Here is a 27,453-nt window from a genome sequence, read left to right as displayed (position 1 = left end):
AAACAATGAAACATTTAAGAGATTAAGAGTAAAGAGTTATTAACCTAACTAGGCACCCTACATTAGTAATACCAATATAACAGCAAAAAAGAAAAGAAAATTTGAAATCACAAGTATACCTTGCTGCAAGTGAGGGACACAAACAACCTGATAGAATGAACACAAAGTTCCATATGATCCTACTATAAATATAAACCTCCAGGCAGGATTATAGTCTTGCTGTGTGATGGTACTCTAAACAACAAAATCTATGAGGCTATAAATGGTAAGCCCTCTGAGCATCTATCATCCATATTCTTCACTCAAATGCTGACTGAGTGCTTGCCCTAAAAATTTCAAAAGCAAGAACGAAAATACAGAATTAAAAAATTTGATACTATCCTAATGATGCATCACTATTTTGAAGCATTTTACATTTTACACTGCTTTCTCACAAAGAGCAATGAAATGGGCCTGGGCAAATGCTTGCTAGGTAATAGAGGAGTCCTCCTAAGTGTCCTTAAAAAAAAATCATTTGATTCAGATGAGCACATTATTCTCCAAACATTTTTTCATAATTATAGGATTTTTTCTTTGTGCCAGATGCTGTTTTAGATACTGGGGCTACAGAGGTGAATAAAGTAAGATGCCTGCCATCAAGAAGTTCATATAGTCTACTAGGGGAACAAGACATACACTCCTAATTCACTGTCATAAGTGCTCTAACAGAAGTGGCAACCAGAACAAACTCCCTTAAGGCCAGAAGAGTGAGTGGTCAAGTCCAAGCACCAGACTACATCTCTGCGTCTTCTTACTTACTGCGTGATAAATGATGATCAGCACTTGCCTATGAGAGTAGGCCCATCCACAGAGGCAGTTGGCCAGCTTTCCACCCATGAGGCTGACTGGGTATGTTTCACAGCTCCACAACTACAGAAAAGGGGACTGGGCTGGGAAGACCCACCAGGAAGGCTGTCAGGCCTTAGTCCATGGGAGTAACACAGCCTAACCAGGAAAACCTTGCATTTGTGGGTGTGGGGCACAATTTTAGGGCATCACTTAGTGATGATACAGCTGGTACTTCATTTCTCCATTCCTTTCCTGTTCATGTGTCTACAGCTTTCTTGGAAGGGAATCCCAAAAAGCAAAGGGCAAGAGGAAGGATTAGGTACCCCAAATCCATCATAAATCTGTTTTTACTATATTTCTGTTTCCAGTCATCACTTAGAACTGAACTTTCATGTCTCTCAAAATCTTTATATCCCCGGGGTCAGCAGAGTTCCTGGGAAACTGGCTTTCAATAAATGTTTATTGAACTGAAAGCTACAGCTGCAGAATAAAGTAAAGTTCAAAAAGCACTGGTCTCTGCATAGCATTTACCTTCAAAATCCTTCATAAACACAAAAAAATTCATATTCATTGTCAACCCTCTGAGAAAAACTGTATTTTCCATGAAATCTTTTCCAAATCTATATGGTCCATCTTCAGTGGCTTCATCCTAACTGGGGTGCTTCAAGAACACACCACCTTTGATAAAGTGTATGGGGTGTCCTAACCTAAAGCAAAGGCCAGTGCTAAACCTACCAAAAGTCTATCTAAATAAAACAATGTCTCCACAAACAACACACCATTCAACTAGGGAAGAAATAGTTTCTTGAGGTTAATGTTTAAACTACCTAAAAATCAATCAATCAATCAATCAATCAATCTAGAAGAAAATAGATAAACCAAAAAATATTTCTTACCTATTTTTCATAAGTCCCTTCATTCCCTACCCCTTCCCAGAACTATTAAAAATACACACATTTCCTTTAATTTAAAAAGTACAATATTTGATTATTTCTAACCTGAAAGAATGCTCGAGCTTCTTTATACCTACACTCAATAAACCTAGAGCGTGGTATTTCTTCTAGAAAGTGCACTGGATCTTTTGGGATGAGAATTTCTAATCCATCAATAGTAATTTGTTGTAATTCTGGCCTGAAAACAAAAGTTAAGATTTATTACAAGGACTTAACCCAGAAAACTGGCAGCTCTTCAAAAAATACAACATAAGTAAAAGAGCTAAACATCAAGCATATTTTCCTCAGCTACCTCAGAGATCACTTTTTAAGATCTACTTTCTCAGCAACTTTCAAATATACAATACAGCACTGTAGCTACAGTCACCACACTGTACATTACATCCACAGAAATTATTTATCTTTTAACTGGGAGTTTGTACCTTCTGACCACTTTTACTATGAAAGCATATATTATGAACATTTCTTCTCCTGTGTTTGTACTTTTTATAAATGTAATCAAGAGTTGTATTATTTTAAGTCTTGCTTCGGTCACTCAACATTGTAGGATTCAACTATGTTGTTACACAGAGCATTAATTCATTCATTTCCATGCTCTACAATATTTCACTGTATGAATATACAATGTTTGGGGGCGTTACAAACAATGTTGTCATGAATGTTCTTACATATATTTCTTGGTGTCATGTACATGAATTTCTTCCTATTGAATATTTACATTTCAAAACTGATTTGTGTAAATTACATATTAATTATTAAATGTAAACAAAGAGTAAGAATTCATGACTGGAAAATATAAGTTTCAGGACTCCCCTTTAGATCCTGAATTTACCTGTCAAAAGCTCCAGGATAACGACCAAACTGTAACTTTCGGAAAGGAACAAATTTCCTGTCCATGTGTCCTTTGAGTCGTAAATGGCCATGCCAGAGGTAGTTGCCACTCCTCTCATGAAAGACCACCAAGTGGATGGCATGATTGGCCAATCTGCAGATGTAGTGCAAGGGAATTTCAGTTCCAGAAAGTGAGTCTATGCCATCTAGCCGGGGATCTTTGCTCTCGATCTTTAGGCATTGAAATCCCATATTTTCAGCTATCCGAAACCAGCCTTCCTAAAACCAAAGAAACATCAAGCTTAAATATTTAAAACCAAATGCTGGTAGCAAAACTAAAGTGACTTTTACACTGAATTAAGCCATACATATTTTATGCTAACGTGCTCTTTGCCTGAAGATTTAGAACTAAGGGTGGCAAGGAGGAAGGTGGTGGTGGTAGAATTAAGAAGCATACCAGAAAGGGGAACTACATAGCTTGGAGGATACATTCAAACTCTCTTTATGCAAATTAGTACCAATTTCTTCCTTGGAAAGAGAATGCTCACATTAGTGTTTTCTGGATAGTATCTACAAAGTAATTGTTAATATAAGGATAGCACTTAAAACAAAACATTTAATTTTCAATTTAACTTCTATTAATCTGTATCTTCCAAAGTACTTCAAAAGAAGAATACTTTCATCTCATAGTTAAACTGCTACTTCAATAGAAGTCCATCATAATGCCAATTAGAAAAGATACTGAGACATACTATCAAACAAGTACATTTTCCAACATCATTACAGTAAAATCTAATGTAACAAGATTAATCTATATGGTAGACTTTTAGTCCTAATACCAACAAAAAGTGCTATGGATGATTAAATAGTATTAATTATTGAGAACACACGAGATTTTAATAGGACTTTATAATTTCCAAGGAACTTTTATAAACATTATTGCATTTACATATGACATCTACCTTCTAAAATAAGTAGCACGAGGTATGCTAGATTAAAAACCAGACCCACAGAAGTCTAAAAAACCAGAATTAATAAGAGGCAAAGCCATTGCCAGCATTACGTCTTCTCCAACTAAATCTAAGGTTCTTTCCATTCTTAATACTACCTCTCTATTCTATATTCATATAGTGTATATGAAACTCATTCACATTCATTATCTCATCTGATGCCCCCAGAAACTATTTGAGGGCAGCAAGGAAGATATTATTATACTTAGTCTACAATTAAGGATAACAAAGCTCTAAGTGGTAATATCAGGCTTTAACATTATTAAATTATGGAGCTGTGTCTGTAAGTTTGTCTTAAGTCACAGTAGTCATAAACATTCTTCAAGAATACTTTATTCACATCACTTACTGCTTCTGAATGTTGTCATTTGGATTAGCTGTATCCTCATCATGATCTCATAACAGACATAGACCTCTATTATAATATTGATTATACAGCTTTTTAATTGTTTAATTGTTTAACTCCACCAACAACTGCAAGTACTAGTTGATTCCTAGTACACAGTAGGTACTCAACAGATATCTGGTGTTATTGTTATTTATGCTGTTATATGAGAGAAAGTGCTAATTCTGGTAGAGAACGCTAACTGGCAATAACAACTGTCACTTATGGATATAGAGCTAAACTGTGTCCTGACCAAAGGAATGTGGATGGAAATATCATATAATACTTCTAGGCCTGGCTTACAATCTTCATAAAATCTTCCATGCTTTCCCTCTTCTGTCTGCATCTAGGGAAGCAAAGAACTCCAAGATGGAAAAACCACACAAATGAAACAGCCTGTATCCCTAAGTCACTGCTTCGAGGAGGGTCATCCAGGAGTACCCCTGACCAAGAATATCCATACTGGAGTTGAGTAAAGACAATCACTCCTTTCTTGTGCTAGGTTAATGAGATTTTAGGGATTTTTTTTTTTTTTTAACAGCAACTAATGCAACTTACCCTAACTAATGTAATTTCACCTGACTCTCCTTATGTTAGATTGATCAACTGCAGGGCTCCTCTTTTTCCTTTTCTCTCTGAGTATACCTAAGAAGTAGAATGTACTGACTGAGGGTGAGAGTGACCAACTCAGAGATGAAATGTACAGGATGGAAGAAATGCATTATTAGCTGGTAAATTGAGGAAAAAATTAAAAGGCTAACAAGACCTTGAAGGGGAATCAGACCTTGGGATGTGGGAGGAAACACTGACAAACAAAATAGGTAGAACTATGAAATGGCTTGTCTTCTTATAATCATGAGAGAAAAGTCAGAACAAACTAATTGCTCTGATGAAATAGAGCAAAGGCCTAAGTCAAGGCTATACAGCACAAATCTACTCCCAATTGCCTTTGGCAGTAGTTTGCTCACTTTATGGTAATGGTATTAATAAAGAATAATCACATACGAATTAAGTTTGTAATAATTAGGTCTAGTACTCTAATTAGCTCTACCTTAGGAGAAGGTTTAGGAAGGACTATCCAAGAACTCTATGTGATGTCATATGTATAAAAGAATAAATATGAACCTGTGTAATTATTCTGGGTATTGCTGACCTTTTGCATATTGGTCTTGCCAATCGTGGCACAGTCTCTTTCTTCTAAAGTATTGGTTCTCAAGGCAAGTGCTACCATATCCAAGAGACATTTAAAAAATTTGTGGGCAGGGGCACCTGGGTGGCTCAGTTGATTTAAGTGTCTACCTTTGGCTTAGGTCACAAACCAGGGTCCTGGGACTGAACCCTGTGTCAGGCTCCCTGCTCAGTGAGGAACCTGCTTCTCCCTCTTCTTTTGCCTCTCCCCTCATTTGTGCATTCTCTCTCAAATAAATAAATAAAATCTTTAAAAATATTTGTGGGCATATTTTTAATTATCATAATGATTGAGGAAGATACAAGTGGCATTTAGAGCCTCAGGCCAGGAATGCTAGACATTCTATAATTCAAAATATGAATATCTGTCCCATATCCTAAATAATTTCAAATGTTCTATCAGTCCTGCAGCAGAAAAACTTGTTCATAATGATCTGAACCTCTATTTCTCAGGGATACAATGGCTATGCTAAAGAGGAGACAATTTTACTTTTCTGTTGTTGGAAACCTGTTCATTATTTAAAAAAATCACATTACTAACAGTATCATTCATAATATGAGTCTATATTTGAAGCTAATCATATTTAATGATCCCACTGAAAAGTGCAACCATCTGAATTACTTCATTATGCTTTCCAATGTAGTCTTGACTGAACATTTACAAGCTGAAATACACATTCCCTTTTATTTCTAATTCATATTATAATTAAGACATTATATTGACTTAGGGGATTCTGTATGTAGGCAGGTTATAATGTCAAACTTCATTTTGGGAAAACAAAGGAACATTATAAAAACTCTTTATAGAAAAGGCTTATAAGCATTGTGGTCTTTTTCTATGAGGAAATCAAACAGTCCAGTAGAAATGGGCTACAAATACTGACATTTAGGAATCAGTGAGAAAGCTGGCATAGCCTTATTATTACTCTATCATGAAAGTCACCAGTTTATGAAACATGGCCCTAAAAGAAAGCTTCCAACTGGTTTTCAGTGCCTCATTCTTAAATATGAACAAAGATCAGCAAACATTAAAGAATGGCTATATCATGAAAACCAAATAAAATAACCACAACAAAAAAATAAATAACCATAACAAAAAAATAAATGCCCAAAATGAAGGGATTTAGAAAAACAAAATGCAATACGGAGCAAACAACTAAACAAAACCCCCAAAACATGAAAATCTACAGAACAAAAAAAGATATAACCATACCCATGAAACAAGAATCATAAGAAACAGTACACAAAATTTTTGGAAAAATATAAAAATTTTGAACAATATGAAGAAAATCAATGGCAGTGTTCGATTTTGTTTAAAAGTAGGACAAGAACTACGGGTGGTGGAAGGGGAGGTGGGTTGGGGGTGGGGGTGACTGGGCGACCGGGCACTGAGGTGGGCACTTGACGGGATGAGCACTGGGTGTTATTCTATATGATGGCAAATTGAACACCAATAAAAAATAAATTTATAAAAAAATAAAAGTAGGACAGTTAGAAAAAGAGATGAAAAATCTATAGATGAGAAAGAAATCAAAGACAAGAAAATGAGAGACTCAATTCTGGAGGTCCAACATCCAAGCAATACAAAGTTCTTTCTTTCAAAATAAAGAATACTTTTATTTAATATTATCTTGTCCTACCTAAATCAATAACACAAGAAAAAGAAATCAGGTGTAAAGATTGGAAAGGAAGAGACTAAATTGTCTTTTTTTTTTTTTAAGATTTTATTTATTTATTCATGAGAGACACACACAGAGAGAGGCAGAGACATAGGCAGAAGGAGGAGAAGCAGGCTCCATGCAAGGAGCCCGATGTGGGGCCCGACCCCGGGTCTCCAGGATCATGCCTTGACCCAAAGGCAGATGCTCAACCACTGAGCCACACAGGCATCCCACTAAATTGTCTTTTTGTGCAGAAAATATAACCTGCTACATTCAAAGAAAGAGAAAAAAGAAAGAGGGTGGGAAAGGGGATGAAGAAGGGAGAAGGCAGGGAAGAAACTGAAGTTTATCTATACAGTGCAGATTTCAGAACAGTAGCTGGGAAACAGGGTCAAAATACAAAAATCAACAGCATTCTCAACTACCTCTAATAACGAATTAGTAAAGGAAGAGGTAAAATATCCATGTTATCTTGTCACCTCCACCCCTTGTGCGTGCATGCACACGTGCACACAAACTATAAGGTAGCAAGGAATAAATCTTATCAAAAATGTGCAAAATATGGAGCACCTGGGTGGCTCAGTTGGTTGAGCGCCTGACTCCTGGTTTGGCTCAGGTCAAAATCTCAGGGTTGCGGGATCAAGGCACACGTTGGGCTCCACGTTCAGTGCAGAGTCTCCTTGAGATGCCTGCCCTCCCGCCCTCCCTCCCTCCCTCCCTTCCCCTCTGCCCCTCCCCCAACTTGTATGCTCTCTCTTTTTCTCTAAATAAGTAAATAGAATCTTTTTTAATGTGTAAAATCTGTTAGAAAAAATACAGTATTTTATTAAATCTCATCAAAGAACATCTGAATGAAAGGATTATTTATTTATGTTCACAGTTAAGAAACCTTAATATTTTAACAATATCAAGAAACTTTTCATGTTTTTGCTTTCTCAGACTAGCCTGGATGATTAGACACATGGTCAAGATACCTCCACTGCTCCATTTGACAGCAAGCCACCCTGGAGAAGCAGAGCTGCCTAGGTGACTAGAAGCTGAGCTTAGCTGAGATCAGAACTGCCCAGCTAAATGCTACCCAAAAATCCCACCATCACAGAATCATGAGTATCAAACAAGTACTACACACTTTCAAGATGGAAAGAGTAGTGCTATGGACTAGTGACATTGCCCTCACACACCTTATGTGGCAAATACTGAATATTCATCACCAAAACCCTTCCTACTTGCCTGCCTATGCTGATGGAAATGCTAAACACCTGTCTTCCTAAGCCCTTTACAACCAGAAGACGTACGAATCTAGTTCTGGACAGTGAGCTATAAGCAGTTTATCAGAAGCTTCTGAGAAAATTCTTGCTTCAAAGGATAGTGTCACTAGCCCTTCCTGTCTTTAAACATGGATTATGATGCCTGATAACCTAACCAGGACAGCTATCTTGTTATGATGAGAAAAATGAAGAAAGAACTTCAGTGATACCAGCCCTGACATCAGTGAGCAGCTAATACCAACGGCACCAATCTTTTAACCTCTTGTTACACAAGAAAAGTAGGTCCCTCTATTTGCTGAAGCCATTGTTAATTGTCTTCTATTACTTATAGCTGAAAATATTCCCAACACAATTTATAAAAAGCTTTAAAGATTTTTGAAATGTTTTACTTTTAAAAAACTGGTTTATTCCCACACTATTTTGTAAAGGACACATTCTGTTATGTGAAAGCAAATCATCTTACCTCATTCTTCCACAGGTGATACCGTAGCGCAAATGTGGTAAAGTCTCTTGGAACACAGAAAAACTTGCATTCTGAAGTGGAGCCATGAGAAGTATTTTTGACTTGTTCAAAGTCTTTATTAATCAATTCCAGGATCAAAGGATCAATAAGGAACACTGGTACATTTTGGCTGGATGTTAGCACAATAAATTTTTTAACTGCACGCTGTTTGAGAGAAAAAGAATCTCCTTAACTCTTCTAAACCAATACAATAATCCACCTTATTAATTTTTTTATTCATTAATTTTATAAGAATACAGTTTTTACTCAAAAGATACCATGTCTATTATTTATGCTGAACGAGTAAGCAGATAAATACTATAGGGCCCCTGCTCTCAGGATATACACAATATACTAAGCAAGATGAACAAGTATTTACAATATATGATAAAATATGCTACAGTAAAAATATATGCAACATACTATAAAGTACAGAAAAGTAAGCTACCAATTATACATCAAAAGAACAACATAGACGAAATTGTACCTGAGATGAAAACCTGGGGCTTACAAATTATTCCCTTGGTATTGGCTAAATCTTTTTGAGCCTAAGTTGGAGAGGTAATACCGGATCTGTCAGTTTTTAAAAATGGTAATGTCAACCTTTTCAAAATAAAAAATCAATTCTGTGTGCTACTTTTTTTCATGTTTGTTAATACTGCTTAATAATCTTTCTAAGCAAAAGATTCAAACTAAAATATATTGCATGCTTGACTATTCTCAAATATAGTTTGATTTTCTAACAGTAATGTAATATTTTAAAATATAATTCTTTGGAGCAGTAAGTAGAGACCCCTACTGAAAAAATAAGTTTCAAAATTAGAATAGAAACACAATCCCACTCAAGTGTAACACCAAAGAACAGCAAAGATAAATAGAAGAACTGGTATACATTATTGCTTAAAAGTATACCTTAGGGCAGCCCGGGTGGCTCAGGGGTTTTAGCACCACCTTTGGTCCAGGTAGTGATCCTGGAGACCTGGGATCGAGTCTCATATCAGGCTCCCTGCATGGAGCCTGCTTCTCCTTCTGCCTATGTCTCTGCCTCTCCCTCTGTCTCTCATGAATAAACAAAATCTTTAAAAACAAGAGATTCAAGGACTTAGATGAAATGGATAAATTTCTTTAAAAACACAATTAACAAACTCCCACAAGATGAAACAGAAAATCTGAATTGCCCTATACCTATTAACTAAGTTGAATTTATATATACATATATGTTACATGTTTATATATTATATATTCATATATATTTTTGTATATTTTATTTGAATATATTTTATATGAGTTAACTAAATTGAATGTACATATATACATATATTCATTATATATTCATATATGTTATATATTTGTATATATTTGTTTCATATACTTTATATGAATTTTATATATATATATGTATATATATATAAACAATAGCAACAAGAAAAAACTCCAGATTCAGATGATTCACAGGTGAAGTCTATCAACAATTTAAGGAATAATACCAATTTCACAAAAATTTTTTCAAAAAACTGATGTCTTAAATTTTGATTTTCTCATTTATCTTTTTTTTTTTTTTTCTTTTATGGTGGTTGCTTTCTGTGCTTCACACTAGGAGAATAAAAGAATGATTTTGGAAGAAAGATGATGAAGTGACAGACACCAGCACATATATGGTATTTAACGTTTGTAGAATGAATCTCTTTCAGCTTAGTGTTAAATACAAACATGACAAACACATTTATGGCTTTGTTACAATTATCAATATAAGTATAGATTGGGGCAGGGTGGAGGAGAGATTCCCTAACTCACCTTCTAAATATGCCTTCCAGGCTGTTATCAATGCAATCATCAATGCTCCTTGGAAACAGATGTCCAATTGACTCTAAATCCAATTAATTCTAAATAAACATGTCTATCATCATCGTAATTCGTTTTGTTTAGAAGAAAGAAAAATGTCTTGTTGATAGAGTGTACTGAGACTGTAAGAGCCTATTCATCTACAAGGGCTTTGGCGGGACTTGTTCTTAGTGAAAGGCTGGTTCCTAATAATCATCCTTCTCTTTCCTCAAGTCATCTATTTAATAACTCATTCTAGAATCTTATCAGCTTGCAGTATCACACTTACTGATTAGATTTCATCCCTCCTTCCTTCTAAAATACCATAACAAAAGTATTTTAGTACTTCTCCCCCTCCACATGATTCTGCAATTATAAACAGTGATTCTTAGTACCATGCAATGTAATTAACACAGAGAACTCACTGAATAGTGAGCTGTTCTTTAATCTTTTCTCATTTATCTTGGAAGCAAACCCTTTAAAAAAAAAATCCCTTATTTTCTCCTACCTCAGGATCCTTCCCTGAAAGAAAAAGATGAGGCTTTTCCCGTTCCCCTCAGACAACTCCTACATTCACAGAGCAAAATATCTGATATTTTTAATAAATTAAAAATTTATTTTGATATTTCATAGTTGAGGAGGCTGATTTAGGATATCCCAGACTTTACTTTTAAATAATAGTTCAAGACCAATTGGTGTCAGCAATGACCTAAAATTATTACTACTTCATTGCTGCTTCATGATTTTGAAAACCCATTTCCTATCTAAAGCTTCATGTCTCTGGTTAAAGAGATGCCAAAGACGAGTCATCCACAAGAAATAAATGGTCATATTCAAAATGTATACTAATAGGATAAATGTAATTTTTTATTAGTAACCAATAACCTTGCACTGTTTTTCATTCTAAATTTGGCTAGAAAAAAGGTAAAGAAACATATTTTATAAATGTATACTCTAAAATTTGTAAATCAAAACAGGGATATCTTGTGCATACCACTAGTTTTCTTGATCTTAAAAAGTAAACATGTTGACTAGATTTCTATTCTTAATCATTATTTTCCCTTATTCATAGTTCCATTCTGATTCACATATTTTTTCATTTGGAGATGCACCATCGTTTAGTGAGTGAGAATTCTGAAGGCAAACATTTAGAATCTGGGTTCAGTCACTTATTAGCCAACTAACCTTAAACCTTCTAAGTGAACTGAGATAAAAACATGTACTGACTTAATAAAGTTTCCATAAGAACTAAATGAAATACTGTATATAAAGCACTTGACACAGGGCCTACCTCTTCCCCTCCACCACCTACTTTCACTGCCCACGAAGATAGCTATCACCATTGTCATCATTCAACAAATACTTATTGAGTACATAAACAAATGAACTAAATGAACACTATAAATGAGGAATTTCATGCTTGTACATACCCACTGTGTGCTATCAAATCCAATTCGGCTTCCTTTAGATTTAGATAAACCAGTTCCATTCTAAGAAGATAACAGAAAAATATTTTAGTAAATTCAAAGCTATCTTTCTCTGTCTGACTTGTTTGAGTTGGTATACGGAGAACAAACTGGTGGTGGCTGGGGCGGGGGAGGGACTGGGCAAAATGAGTGAAGGAGAGTGGGAGATAAAGGCTTCTAGTTATGGAATGAATAAGCCACAGGGATGAAAGGTACAGCTTGAGGAATGCAGTCAATGGTACTGTAATAGTGCTGCATGACAGACGGTAGCTACCCCTGTGGTGAGCATAGCATGACTTGATTCACTGTGTTGTACTAATTTACTAATGTACTAATGTACTGTTGAATCAGTGTTGAAACTAATGTAACATTGTGTGTTAACTATACTCCAGTAACAAATAAAAATTAAGAAAAAATATTCAGGGCTAGAGAATCAGAAGGAAGAAAACCTTATCAGTTTTCATCTGACAAGCCCCAAAATACTTTGAAAGTATAAGGAAAAAGAATGTCTGATGGCCTAGAGACAACAGGAAGAATGCTTCAAACTGAAAGAAGATCCAGAGAAGTTTCTTATGCCTTGAGTGTGTTCTTTACCTAGAAGATGTAGATGGGAGGATACTGAAGAAGAAAGAATAGCCTTATCCTAAAAATGAAATATGCCCCAGGCTCCTAAAAAGGAGACTTACTTCCCCCACTAAACTGCAAACTCAAGAGCAGGGACTGAATCCAATCCTTCTTTGTATTGACAGTGCCCTAGCATGGGCAATGAGTAAATGTTTAATGATGGTTTGTTAAATGCAGGGAAGGAGAGCGGAAAAGAGGAACAGATATACTGAGTAAGATAGAGTGAACTGGTCTCTCCTCATAAGCTCTCAATTTGACAATAATATTTTCATACCAAGGGATATTTGAGAACAAACCACAAAGAGATAGCTTTGTAATCTTCATCCTTGAAAAGAGATTGCAAACTCTGTGACATAGCCCTTGTTGCTTACTTAGCCCTTCATTAGTAGATGAGACACAATTTCTGAGCTTTGTTTTCTTTGCTGGATCATTCTCATCAATATAGAAACATGGTATTATTTCTCCTATCTTCAAACAAACAAACAAACAAACAAACAAAAGAAAAAACTCCTCTTGCCAACTAACAATTTTCTCTCTTCTTTCAAGCAAAACCCCTAATAGGTTGTCTGTTCTCACTGCCTCTGATTCATTTCTTCCCATGAGCTCACAAGATTAATTTCACTCTTTCAGGTATTCATCAAGATCACCAATGACTTCCACATTGCTAAATCCAATGGTCAATTATTACTCCTTATTTGATCTAACAAGAATTATTGATCATTTCTATCTCACTTAAACTTCAGTTGCTTGGCTCTCAGAATCCCATACTTCTAGTTTTCCTGGATTTCTCTCTGGCTGCTCCTTCTTATTCTCATTTGCTAGTTCTTCCACCTCCCTGATGTATTGGAGGATCCCAAAACTCAGACCATGAGACTTTTCTCTTTTTATTCACTGTTCACTTTCTTGGTAATTCATCTACTCTAATGGCTTTACATACAATCTACACACTTACAACTTTCAATTTATATTTCCAACCAAACCAGTCCTTTGAATTCCAAACTTATATATTCAACTCTATTCACCTCTTCATCTGTATGTCAAATAGGCATCTCAAATTCAGATCTCCATCCCTCAAGCTTGCTTCTCCTGTCTTTCCCATCTCAGTAAATAGCAACTTCCCAATTAGCAACGTTTCCAATTAGGCCCAAAACACTGAAATTATCCCTGACTCCTTTCTGTCTTTTACATCCAATAACTAACTCATCAACAAATTCTGACAGCTTTACTTTCCACTTTTTCTGAACTCTACCACTTTTCATGAACTCTTCCACTTTTCATGACAAGATCCCTTGTTCAAGCCATTACCATTTTGTGTAAGTTACTAGGACAGCCTTCTAACTGGTCTGTTTTAGCCCTTGACCTTACAATCTATTCTCAACAGAGCATTCACTCTACTACTTTTTTAAGAGTCAGATCATGCCACCTATCAGCTCAAAACTTTCGTATGGTTCCTAATTTCACTTAGAATAAAAGCAAAAGTCCTCTATAGCCATATTGACATCTTTCCTGTTCTTAAAACTGGGAGGCATGTTCCTGCCTTAGGACTTCTGTGCTTCCTTTGGTCTCTGGGTAGTATGCTCCTCTTCTAAATATCCACATAGCTCATTCTCTTCAAATAGGCCGCTTCCTCTATTTGTAATGGCCTTCCCAATCTTCTTTACCTGGAGAACTTATAAAATCAATTCAAAATACTATTTCATCCATTAAGTATTCTATTGTAACCTTCCTAAGTAGGTTATTCAGCAGTTTTTCATTCACTATAAACTTTGCACTTACCTAAGCTTGAAGGGTCAAAGATAAGGACATAGGAGGTTCCAGTTTTATAGGAGCCTGAAAATTATACAATTATGGTAGTCCTTTTTAAGAAAAGAATGCAAAAATATCTTTTGCAAACTTCACCAAAAAATTTAGCTTGGTAATATATTCCTAAGGCCCCTTCAAGGGCCTTTGGAAGTGAAGGACCCTGCAGTTTAAATTTCATTTATCTTAATAGTTAATCTACCTGGTAAGAAGTTACTGGCACCCAGTGGCTATACTGTAGCTGTATCAGAGGAATGCAGTCCCTATCAAGCAATGATCCTACAAATAGAGAACCAAGAGAAGAAATAACCTGACCTCTCTTTCCCTCTGGTCTCCAATCTCCAGGTGATGTTTCCCATTGGCTGACCTCAACTAGAAAATACAAGGGAACTCAGCTAATGCAGTCCATAGAGGTCAGCCTCCCAAGGCCCAGAGTATGGAGAAAACACAATCTGGAGGAGCTAACAGTGACTACCCACATGGTAAGAAATTTGGATCTTATTTCATAGGTGTGCTATGCAGAGAATAACTGGATCTGATCTTAAGAAAAATAACTGTGACAGCTGTACAGAAAAGGATTACAAAGGCTAGAGACTAAAAGTTCTTAAACTGTAACTAGTAAAATAGGCAGAACAGGGTTTATGAAGTATACTTTAAAGAAGTAACATATTATATTGTTATTTGCTTATATGTCTCTTTCTAGGTTTCTTTTTTTTTCTTTTTCTTTTTTTTTAATTTCATTATTTGAGAGGGAGAGAACAAGCGAGCAAGGTGGAAGGGCAGAGGGAGGGGGGGAGAGAGAATCTCAAGCAGACTCTGCAGAGTGTGGAGCAGGACATAGGGCTTGATCCCAGGACTCTGAGATCATGACCTGAGCTGAAATGAAGAGTCAGACAAGACACTTAACCCACTAAGCTGCCCAGGCGCCTCTATACATTTCTTAACTCCTTGCTTCTTCAATCCCAAATTTCCCCAATTTGTGACTTCCTAGACAGCAAGGATTACACATGACTCATCATTTTGTCTCACAACCTAGTACTAAGCTTGGCACACAGTAAGTGCTCAACCAACACTTCAGAAATAAATGGCTGAATGTTCTGAAAGAAATGCTACATAAAACCAGGAGTTTTAAAAATAAAAAATTTTAAGCCTAAATATATTCCCATAGGATATTTAGAGTAAAAATTAAGTGAACAAATAAATTAAGTGAAGTAAATAAAGATGGAATCAGATGCCAAAAAAAAGGGTAGAAAGTCTGGTGGCTTACTGAACTACACGGATAAAGGAGTCAAATTAAGATATGCCATTAAAGACAAAGTATTTGAGACAGAGGAGGTGAAAATTTAAGGAAAAAATCCTTTCTTTTTTTTGAAAGAGAGTATCCAATAACTCACAGAAACCAAAAACCAGAATTCTTAATCTAGCATGATCATTAACCTGCCTACAGAGAATCGAAGAGTAAGACTTAAGAACATCTTTTTAAGTCTTTAATAACTGATCTTTTTCAATTATTTATACATTTGCGATCCTAAGGATCAGAAACACGAATCATGGTAAATCCATCAATCCTACAGGCAGCTTTCCCCTTCTGGATCTCAGTGCCTTTCCTTCCAGGGGACGCACTGTTCTTTTCCTTATTCCCAAGTCACTCAAGTTCTTAGTGGATAGGCCTCATAAATGTGATGTGGGATGGTGGAAAGCTTTGTTTATTAGTAAGCCAAAATGTTTGGCCAGAAAACCTATGAAGTCTGAAGTCTGGGAACACATGGAAATATTTTTTCAGTATCTGTCAATTCCAATGGAAGAAATTCTTTCACATTTCTCCTGAACAATGGCAATAATGGGGCCAGGGAGATGTGGAGGAAAAATTAGGAAGAGGACAACAGCATTTATCAAAGTTTATCATACTACATCAGATTATCAGATAAAATATTTTTCCTCCAGCAATGACCCATATATTATCCTTCAGAACATAAGAGCCAATAGCCAAAGAAGATATTTTTAACTGTATGTTGGTAAATTGAACACCAATAAAAAATAAATTTATTATTAAAAAAAGAAGATATTTTAAAAATCATTTCTTGCATGATTTTAGCCAACTGACCAACTCAAAATATTTCAAAAATCTTTGTTGCAAATGATCTAAATGGCTACCAGATTTATTTCCATTTCTAATAACAGCATATAAAATTGTTCACTGTGAATGACTATTGTTAAACTTGAAACCCAAACTCCCCTTTCTTCCTTCCTGGTCTTCTAACCAAACACACAGAGGTTACTACATATAATGCAAAGAAAGACATCCTAGCACAAAACCCTGTAAGTGGCTTTCTAGGTAATAAGAATAGCTGGATATTGCAGGTACTGATGTTGCTTATAGTTCTAAGTCAAGAACATCATTAACTGAGACGCCTGGGTGGCTCAGTGGTTGAGCATATGCCTTTGGCTCAGGTCATAATCCCGGGGTCTGGGGATGGAGTCCTCTATCAGGCTCCCTGCGAGGAGCCTGCTTCTCCTTCTGCCTATGTCTCTGCCTCTCTCTCTGTGTCTCTCATGAATAAGAGATAATAATTTAATAATTATTAATAATAATTATTAATAATAATATAATAATTTATTATATTATTTTATAATAAATAAAATCTTAAAAAAAATCATTAACCAAACCAACAGTTTGGTTCACTCAGTGCTTTATATAAACATAGGTTGTTGACTTTTCTTCCTTCCACTTAGGCAATAATATTTTATAATTTTTTACTGTGATTCATAATACTTTAAAGCCATCTCATTTCACATCTTATCAATGCTATAGTATTTCATTTGAACATATTCATATTTACATGTGGTATTAGCTCTATGAGTAAAGACGTAAGTTTTAGGATCTGAACTTGGCAATCTTCAGCAGGAAGCTTAACATATCTGGGCCCCAGATAACTCACTTATGAAAAACTGATAAATGTAGGCTCATGAGAAACCTGTAATAATTAAATACAATTTAATTTTCAAACAGCAATATAAACCTTAGAAGGACCAGAATGTATGAGCTACTAATAGCTAGCTACCATCCACTGAGCATCTACCATATACCCAACAGTAAGTTAGATGAATTACATACATTATCTTAACCAGCAAAGTTGCTATTAGTGCATTTAAAAAAAAAATGAGGCTCAAATTGACTTGCAGTAAGCCAAACAAATCATAAATATATGGAAGAAAGAAACCATTTCTCATTGTTTCTATCACTTTGTCAGAATGCCTGGCAAAAGTGACTTTTAAATAAAAATTTTTGAATTAATAAAGTTTAAAATTCCATTTTGTAAAATGTAAAATTACTTGACTAGGAATAGCTTAATATAGTTTCTATATTTTTCAATAACATAAAAGTAACCTTTGTTATTTCAGAACTTAGATGTTCATCTCTACCTATGATTAATAGTGAACATAAAAAATAACTAGTACAAATACAAACTTCGCAAATCTAAGAGCATACAAGTTTAGTGAACTTTTTAAAATTTTATGCCTTATTTTGTTCAATTTTGCTTAATGGCACTTATCACTAAGGCAGTTTATATGCCATGGACACAATATAACAAATACTACTTTTGATTATAAAACTGAAGATAATAATAAAAAAATAGCTCATGGGGTGCCTGGGTGGCTCAGTTGGTTGGGCATCCGACTTGTGGTTTTGGCTCAGGTCATGATCTCAGTGTCCTGGGATCGAGCCCAACATCACGCTCTGCATTCAGCAGGTCTGCTTGAGATTCTCTCTCCTTCACTCTCTGCCTCTCCCCCCATTTGTGTTCTCTCTCTCTCTCAAATAAATAAATCTTTAAAAACAATAGCTCATAGGCAGACTGTAAGAAACTCTTAACTATAGAAAACTGAGGGTTGAGATAGAGGAGGTGGGTGGGGGATGGGCTAGATGGGTGGTGGGTATTAAGGAGGGCACTTGTTATGATTAAGCACTGGGTGCTACACATATAAGTGATGAATCACTAAATTCTATTCCTGAAACCAGTATTACACTATATGACAACTAGAATTTAAATAAAAACTTGAAACAAAATGAATGAGTGAATGAATGATATTACTTGAAAAAAAAATAAACCTTGGGTCAGGTAACATCTTTCCTCAAAAAAAATAAAAAGCCTATATTTTTTGATCTGTATGTGACATGCACTGTTCCAAAGGTTTTATGTGCATTAATTTGTTTAAGCTTCATAAGTCTACAAGATGGTACTGTTATTCTCCCTATTTTATAGATGAGGGCACAGCATTTAGAAGTAATTTACCCAAGATCCCATAGCTAATAAGCAGTATAGATACGGTTTATTCCTAGGCTGGAGTTTGTGCTTTAAACAACTAAAACTACAATGCATTCCAAAAGAAAGGGTCGAGATAATAGTTATTTATAGGAATTTAACGTATAATTAAGATGGGATTTTTAAGTTAATGATGGAATTAAAAAGGTGATATTGGTACAAATGATCAACCATTTGGGAAAAAATTTAAGTTAGATATCGAATTCATACCTCATTCTAAAGTAAATTCTATTTAATTAAAAAATGTAAACATGAATAGTATTAGATGAAAATACAGGTGAATATTTCCACAGTCTTGGACCACTTATGACATAAAAACCAGATGCCTTAAGGAAGACAGCTGTCTACCTAGAAATTAAATACAAATGTATTACGGGGGGTTATATCATGAATATAAAGTTAAAAGGCAAATTCATAAATCAGGAAAAATGTTCAATATGTCTGATAAAGGTATACCATCCTTAAAATTATATAGAACACACCCTCAGAAAAATATGCAGGTAGGAATACAAAGAAGTAAGAAAAAAAAAAAAAAAGAAACAGAAAAAACCAGTAAGCATATGGAAAGTTTAGCCCCAGTAGTAAACAAATAAATGACCTATAATGGAGTTTAATATCTTTTCAGTTTTTGAACATCAAAAACACTAAAAATATTAGGAACAAGGTTCTTGGGGGTAGACTCCCTAGGTTTAAATTCTATCTCCCTCACTTAATAATTATGTGACATAAGGGTGCCTGGGTGGCTCAGCTGGTTTAAGCATCTGACTCCTGATTCCAGTTTAGGTCATGATCTCAGGGTTGTGAGACTGAGATTCCATGCCCAGTGTGGAGTCTGCTTAAGATTCTCTGTCTCCCTTTTCTCTGCCTCTCCCCCTACTTGCACACTCTCTCTCTCAAAAATAAAACAAAATAAAATAAATTATGTGACAGTTGACAAATTAAGAAATCTCAACAAACCTCAGCTTTTTCTCCAGGAAAACAGAAAGTACAAGATATACTTAATTTGCTGTTTTAAGAATTAAATGTATGTGCAATGCTTAGCACAGTGCCAAGCCTAGAAGCACACCAAAAGATGTAGCTGCTGTAGCAGACACTGTAGGTCAGTTGACCTGACCCCCACTCTCACACTTCTTCTCTGCAATCTCTATTATATAGGCTGGAAAAGCTAAGTAACAACAACAACAACACTAGTAATAAAACCTTGCTTTCCCAGATTATCTTATATCTGGAAATCTGTAGGTAAATGTCACAAAAGTAGAAGCCTTTTAGAATGCACTATGTCTTCTTCCAGCCTTGTCTAGCACAAGGAAAACGTCAAGAGAATTTGAGAAGCTTTGGACTTAAAGGCAGAAGAGACCAATAATCCTCTATTTGTTTAAGCTACTAGTAGTCAGCCCCAAACATCTCTAACTCATACAGATGCCATTACTGTTGTTACTGTTGCTATTATTCCCACATTTGAAAAGGGGATAGCAAATTAGACACACTACTCATCCTTACGGAATATAACTTTGCGATATGTGACAAAATCTAAAACATGCACATTAGACCCAGAAATTCTACTCTAGGACCTTCTCCGGAGCAAGTACTCAGGAGGGGGTTGAAGATGGCACACAAAGGCATTCATTGGGATAAACAGCCAAGATAGCTGGTAGCCTGGGTACTTGCCAATTATTTCAGAAATAAGTTAGCCTGCAAAGAATGGACAAGCTGTCAGCCCTGCTTGTTAGAAATTGGGTGATTCAGGGAGGTAAGTTATCTTCTCTGTTAGAGTTTTGGTTTTCTCATCTGTAAAATGAGATCTAGCAACTCCACATAACAATGCTGCATAATAAACTTGACCCAGTCTTAAAATGCTACCATGCATTTATTTTCTCTGTCAGATCCATGGGTCAAGCTGGGCAGCTATGCTTTGATCTGCTTCATACATCTCATCCAGAGCCCAGACTGGAGGAGCAGCATCTACTCAGGGCACATTCTAGTCAGGGTTACACAAAGGGCAAGTCACATCATAACAATCTCTTTGAAATTTCTGCACGTGTCTGTAACATTCCACCAGCCAAAGTAAGTCTCATGGTCAAGTTCAACGAGGGCAGAGAAGTATCCTCCCCTAGAGTGGGAGGGAGAAGTACATTGTACTAAAATAAACCAATTTTGGTATTTTATCAAAATTATTTATTACTGAATTCTTCCCAATAGGGATGATGTGTTTGGAAGAATAATAGTTTTTATATAACTGTAACAGAAAAAAAAATTCAATAAACATTACTGAAACTTGGCACCTTTGACTAGTGTGTTATTATAATAATATTTAACTGCAATGTTGAATTGCTCGCCACACTTTACAAAGATGAGAATCTCAGTAAGATCTATTTCTAGGAGCGCCTGGGTAGCTCAGTCAGTTAAGTGTCTGCCTTTGGCTCAGGTCATGATCTCAGGGTCCTGGGATCAAAGCCCTTGATGGGTTCCTTGCTCTGCAGGGAGCCTGCTTCTCCCTCTCCCTTTGCCTACTGCCCCTCCTCCCCCACTTGTGGTCTCTCTCTCTCTCTGTCAAATAAATGAAATCTTAAAAAAAAAAAAAAAAAAGAACTATTTCTGCAAGAATTTGAAAAACTGCAACTAATTAAATTTAATTAACTAAATTTAATTAATTAAATTTAATTAGAAAAATATACAGTTAAAATTAAGCCTAATGATGAGAAGAGAGAAAAAAAAATATTACCTTTGCTGATAAATAGTGCTTGTAGTAGTACAGCTGAAACAGCAGAAATGCAGAACTTGTCAAAGTTAAAAGCGCCAAAATCACGTTCTTATTGATTCTACTCATTAGTCTGCGGTGCTCACTTGGTTGTCTTTTGAGAGTAACACAGTTGATTTCATCTTTTTTGGATAAGAAGATAATCTTGTTTTCTGTAAACAAAAAGATATTTCTAAAAAACAAAAACCTATTTTTAATTTTTCACCTCTAATAAACACCACAAAAATAGAGAAAATGTCACCTGAAGTTCTATAGAACATTCTTTGATTTGCTTATTTCCTCCTAAATAAATAATCAGATATGAGACCAAACATGAAAGAACAAAAATATTTATCATGTCATTCTACAAATAACAATTGCAAATACCAAACATGAACAAGATATCTGTAAAATTTGGCCAATGGAGATTTGGGGGCTTCTATAGTTCCTGATTCAGTAGATCTGGCTTCTGAATTTGCATTTCTGACAAGTTGCCAGGCCATGCTGATGCTGCTGAGCATATTAACTACTTCCATAGAAGAAACTGAGAAAATTTTGTCAGGAAACATCATCTGTATGATAGCTTTTTGTTGTTTTTTGTGACCTAGGATATGGTCAGTTTTTATAAATATCCCACATATGTTTTCAGTCCTTTTGCAAATGTAAATAAACCATAAAAATAAAAATTTTTGTCCTTCCACCTTTGGTTGCATCTGACAATTAAAGATAAAACATTTAATATAGTTCTACCTCTTTGTACCTAGTCTGCCCTGATTTTGGTTAAACATATATTTAGTTCTTCAAGTGTTCATCTTTATTCCTTTAAATATACCGACACCTCTATTACTCGATGTCTAAACTTTCTGTCCTTTGTTCCCCAGCTGAAAAATAAGAGGAAATCAATAAATTTATACTCACCCTCCTTTTTTTCCTCCTTCAATCTTGACTTTTATTAATTATTTCTACCTTGTTTCAGTTCTATTATATTCTGTTGCTACAAATCCCACAGTTCTTTTGTTCTTGTTCATATCTTCCCTGCCAAGCCTTTTGCTCTATCATCTCCATTCATCTCTAGATGGCTGATTTTCATCGTCTCACAGTTTATCAAAAAACTTAATAGATATTATTTACCTTGAGTTCTTGCATTGTTGAAATACACTTATCAACTGATAACTGTGCTGAGGTCATACTTTCTTCCCCCTGATGACTTGTATGTAGGCTTTGTACCACTGTCCTATAATGCTAAATATCTCCTTGACAATATCTGATCCTTCCCCCAGTACTCCTCTATAGGTAAACTGACTTTTTTAATGAAATGAGCAGAGAATGCACTCCTTAACTCTGAAATCCAATTTTTAAAAAGTAGGTTGATGTTGACGACTCTACAGCTGACCCTTTAACACAGGTTTGAATTACATGGATCCACTTATACATGGATTATTTAAAGTTGTAAATGTACTTTCTCTTCCTTATGATTTTCCTCATAACATTTTTTCTCCAGCTTACTTTATAGTAAAAATACAGCATATAATACATATACAAAATATGTGTTAATCAACTGTTATCAATAAGACTTCTGGTCAATGGTAGGTTAGGTTATTAGCAGTTAAGAATTGGGGGAGTCAAAAGTTAACACACAGATTTTTAACTGCATGGGAGGTCAGTGTCCTTAATCTCACAATGTTCAAGGGTTAACGTACATTAGCTTTCCTTCATTATGTGTCATTTCGACCTATAGAACTAAGATTTCCTTTTTAGCAGTTTAAGTTATATGTTTGAGTATTTTTCTGTTTTTTTTTTTAAGATTTTATTTATTTATTCATAGAGACACAGCTAGAGAGAGAGAGAGGCAGAGACACAGGCAGAGGGAGAAGCAGGCTCCATGCAGGGAGCCCGACGTAGGACTCGATCCTGAGTCTCCAGGATCACACCCTGGGCTGCAGGCGGCGCTAAACCACTGCGCTACCGGGGCTGCCCTATTTTTCTGCTTTCATGCTGAATTCTCTATTTCCAGGATACAATGAGCATTTGTTTCATCTCCTTTCATTCTCATTTTACTTTGTTCAATTTTCAAAAGTCCATCAACATGCCCTTTACTGACTTTTCAACAATGTTAATTCTCCTTTTTTGCTTTCAATATGGTCTTTTATTTCTGATTTTCTTTTTTTCTTTTCTTGAGTTCCGCCAGAATATGATTTATCACATCCTGTTGTCTTACTATTTCTCCCTAGTCAATTAACTTTCTCTATTATTTTAAAGAAGTGATTATTTCATTAAATTTGTTAGGCCAATACAGTTTTCTCATGGGTTCTTTGTCAAGTGTTTTTCCCTGTTCACTTTTTCCTTTTTTCTTGCAGCACTTTTGTGTAGATACTGTGCCCATTTCCATTTTATTATTTACCTGTAGATGATGTGAACTCTATTCGGACTAATTATTTGGAGGGGACTGTGGAAGGAAGAAGTAGGCTGTGTTCTGGTCTAGAAGGTAGTCTCTGATATACAAGAACGCATTTTATGACAGTGTTCTGAGCATGAGTGTGTGTGACAAAAACAGAGGCAAAGAGAATGTGTCTTGAGAACAAGTGAGAGAAAGTTGTTTGGCCATGACTTCTTGCCTTACCAAGAAAGTACTTCCTGCAAGATGGTGGGTGTGTCTGTGTTTTCTCATTTGCTCTTCCTTTCCTGCTAGTTCATGCAGCCAAACCATCCAAGGAAACTCCCGCTGCCTTCCTATACACCCGGATCCCCCTGTAAACAGACGATCTCTCTCATATCACTCTACAAACTGTATCTGAGATCTCTTCCAATTAGCATCCTCTTTTAATCTCTTCCTGCTTATATTTGACAACCATTTCTCAAATATTTTGATTTGGGGTCTTAGGATTTCTGGTCTCATCAAAGATACAATCTCTGTTTCTCATTTTCCTTGTAATTTCAGGGTAATTTCAGATAGAAGAGGGTACAAATGTCTCTACTCTGCCATCTTGAAAATCAAGTCTTGGCTTAGAGTTTTAAAACAATACAAATGAGCTTCCAGAGCTGAAGCCTACATGAAGCAAATACAATATTATATAAAGTCAACAAACTACTTAGGAGAAATGATGCTAAACGTAGGAATAATTCACTTGATTTACAGATAATGTGTAGAGTAAAAACAACTGAGTAAATCACGATCATGTTCTGTTTTCTTATTAAACTGTAAAAACTAGCAACATACATAAAATAACATTGATGATGACACTAGTTTTTGCTATCAGCTAAAATCTGCTAAAATAAATACTCTGATAAGGGTAGCTTGTAAGAGAACAAGGAGAATTTCCTTCATTTTTAATTTTTCAGCTCAGTTTCTTGTAGTTATACTAAATAGTGTTTCAACATATTATATACTGATTCCTATGTACTTTTCTAAAGTGGCATTCAGAGTGTGCCATAACTGAGCCTCTTCTATGCTCAAATTAATACATAGAGAGAAAGCATAAAAGGCCTATATAAACCACTACAGAGACCCAAAATAAGGTCCAAATTATTACCTTGTTCTCTTTTTGGACAGGTCTCTAATCTGCAATCAATTCTTACATAAAATAAACCTCCAACACTTATCATCAATCACTTAACTCTACTATTATCAAGATGATATCCAATTAACTTTATTTCATTATTTTCTATAAATGCCAAGGCAATTTCAATTGCAAAGAAGGAGTATTTGCCTGTCAAAGCATTCCTTTTTGCTAGCACAATCTCTTAATTAGGAATGTAGTTACCATTTTAAAATGAAAAATGTGATACTTAAAAAAAGAGGCGCTAAGGCTTATTCATTTTATCTCTGGTATCAATTCCCTCTTCTTTCTTCATAGTCATTCTAATTTAGACTCTAATTGTACCTAATGTCATAATTTTAACTAAAGCTTTCGACCTGCCCATAATCTCACCCACAGAATGATATACCAAATTGCTGACAGATGAATCAAGTTGTGCCATGATAAAAAATTTTTCAATGGTTCTCTTCCACCTACAAATAAAGTTCCAATGCCATACAATGGCCTTCAAGAGTATTCACAATCTGACTGAACACAGGCAAATTCTGTAGGCTTCTCCCACTTCACACACTCTGAGATTTCTGCCCAAGAATCCTGGAGTATACACACTTTTCTGCCTCTGCTTTTGCTCATTCTCTCTTGTGTGAAATGCTTTCATCCATTTCCATAAAACTAGCTCTACGCTTCTTTTCATAACTCTTCTCAAGTAACCCTTGCATAAAGTCTTTCATGGTCTTCCAAATCAAAATTAATTTCTCCTACACTGAAACTCCTAGTTTTACTTTCCTGCTGGGAACATTTACTGTCTACCTTACAAGCAGAGGCCATAAAAATGCTAAGCACTGGACATAAAATGATAAATAAGATACAGTTTCCTATTTTCTAAGGGTTTAGAGATGAGTAGGAGTTTTCAAAAGAATGGTGATGTTGATGGTGATGAATAACGTGATGTACCTTAAAAATAGCATGGGAAGTTTTTTCCAAAATCAAACAAACGCTACTCCTTACCATCCCCACATCTAGTTTGTGATAGACTCTATCAGAGGAAAATATGAGGGAAATGGAAATGGTGTAACTGCTATGTAGGAGTAGGCACAAGTTATCATGGCAACACAAGGAGAGGCTTTTCTAACTTTCCACTATGAATTATACTTATTAGTACATATGAATCATTCCCCTACCAGCCTAAAACTGGCTGAATTAATATCAAGAAATAACAAGTATACTCAAATAATGCTAAAGAACACACAAAATTATTTAAAAAATTTTTTATTTTAAGAAGATTTGCAGGAATTTTTATGTTAAAGCAAAATATGAAAAAGTGATTCTTTTAAAAGAATTTAAAGCTCAGGGGTGCCTGGGTGGCTCAGTCAGTTAAGCTTCTGCCTTTGGCTCTCAGGTCATGATCCTGGAGCCCTGGGATCAAGCCCCACATCAGGCTCCCTGCTCAGCAGGGAGTCTGCTTCTCCCTCTGCTCCTTACCTTACCTGTGCTCTCGCTCTCTCTCTCTCAAATAAGTAAATAAAATCTTTAAAAAAAAAAAAAAAAAGAATTTAAAGCCCATACTTTGTTCCAACTCCTTAACAGGAAACTTTTAAAAATAATGTATGGAGAAATATGGCATAGAAAATAAAAATATTCTTCACGTATATGTTTCTTTTTATATGTGGCATTTTAGCGATCGTGATAAAAGTTCTGGGGAGGATAGGTAATGTATTTTCTTTTTGGAAGATTTTATTTATTTATTCATGAGAGACACAGGGAGAGAGAGAAGCAGGCTCCATGCAGGGAGCCCGATGTGGGACTCAATTCTGGGACTCCAGGATCACGTCCTAGGCCAAGGGCAGGCGCTAAACTGCTGAGCCACCCAAGCGTCCCAAGGTTATGTATTTTCTTAGGTAAAGCTTCCTAAAAAACACAATATGTCTAATGAAAAAGAGTACAAGTATTGCAGATAATAAAATGAAGGGAAAATAAAAGGAAAAAAGCAAACGTTTTCAGAAAAATAATAATGCAGATATAAGGGGAGTTATGAGGTTTAAGTAATTCAAGTATCTTCAAGTTCTAATGTAAATGTGAGAAATATAAGTATGGTGTATTGCAGCACAGAATTCATCTCAGATGACACGGAAACCTGCCATCACCGGTACCGTAAACTGACATTTGGCAATGAAGAAGAAAGGATTGGGCAGATCTGTCTCCCAACTGAACCTTTAATGGATTATGGGTGTCAGAGCTATCAGTCCTCTCAGTCTTTGGGCCTGGGATAACCAAAGCCCAAGACTAGTCACGTCTAGTCAAGAACAAACACATTCTTATATCCTTTATTATCAATTTCACTATGTGTCAAGACATGAAAAGGTTGGAAAAAACTGGTGGTAGATCAAAGTCATACACAAATACGAAGGGAAAATGTGCAGGATGGGAAGTTCACGGCAAGTTCTCAGGCTTGCTCTACAGCCAAGATCAGCAGTTCATATTCTCCTGGCTTCCCATTTGCTTGTTTTATATAATTTGT

General features: G+C 35.6%; 2 protein-coding genes across 4 annotated transcripts in view; both read right to left on the bottom strand.

The window, feature by feature from the left end:
• Window positions 1-8,719, bottom strand: part of TAL2 (TAL bHLH transcription factor 2) — a 63,908-nt gene extending 55,189 nt beyond the window's left edge. The window contains exon 1 of one of the 2 annotated variants that reach the window (XM_072842233.1): window positions 8,588-8,719. The gene's annotated coding sequence lies outside the window, so the exon portion shown is untranslated. Of the gene's footprint in view, window positions 1-1,826; window positions 1,955-8,587 lie in introns of those variants that run through there. The other variant, XM_072842235.1, reaches the window with a different exon arrangement.
• Window positions 1-27,453, bottom strand: part of FKTN (fukutin) — a 69,241-nt gene that overhangs the window by 33,982 nt on the left and 7,806 nt on the right. For both annotated transcript variants that reach the window (XM_072842229.1, XM_072842228.1), the window contains 5 exons: window positions 21,385-21,572; window positions 11,878-11,937; window positions 8,588-8,791; window positions 2,614-2,891; window positions 1,827-1,959 (listed from right to left, as the gene is read on the bottom strand). In XM_072842229.1, the coding sequence (XP_072698330.1) occupies window positions 1,827-1,959; window positions 2,614-2,891; window positions 8,588-8,791; window positions 11,878-11,937; window positions 21,385-21,489 (780 nt within the window). In that variant the 5' untranslated portion in view covers window positions 21,490-21,572. The remainder of the gene's footprint in view (window positions 1-1,826; window positions 1,960-2,613; window positions 2,892-8,587; window positions 8,792-11,877; window positions 11,938-21,384; window positions 21,573-27,453) is intronic.

Source organism: Canis lupus, chromosome 10 (genome assembly GCF_048164855.1).
Source record: "Canis lupus baileyi chromosome 10, mCanLup2.hap1, whole genome shotgun sequence".
Lineage (NCBI taxonomy): Eukaryota > Metazoa > Chordata > Mammalia > Carnivora > Canidae > Canis > Canis lupus.
This window is presented reverse-complemented; position numbering and strand designations above follow the sequence as displayed.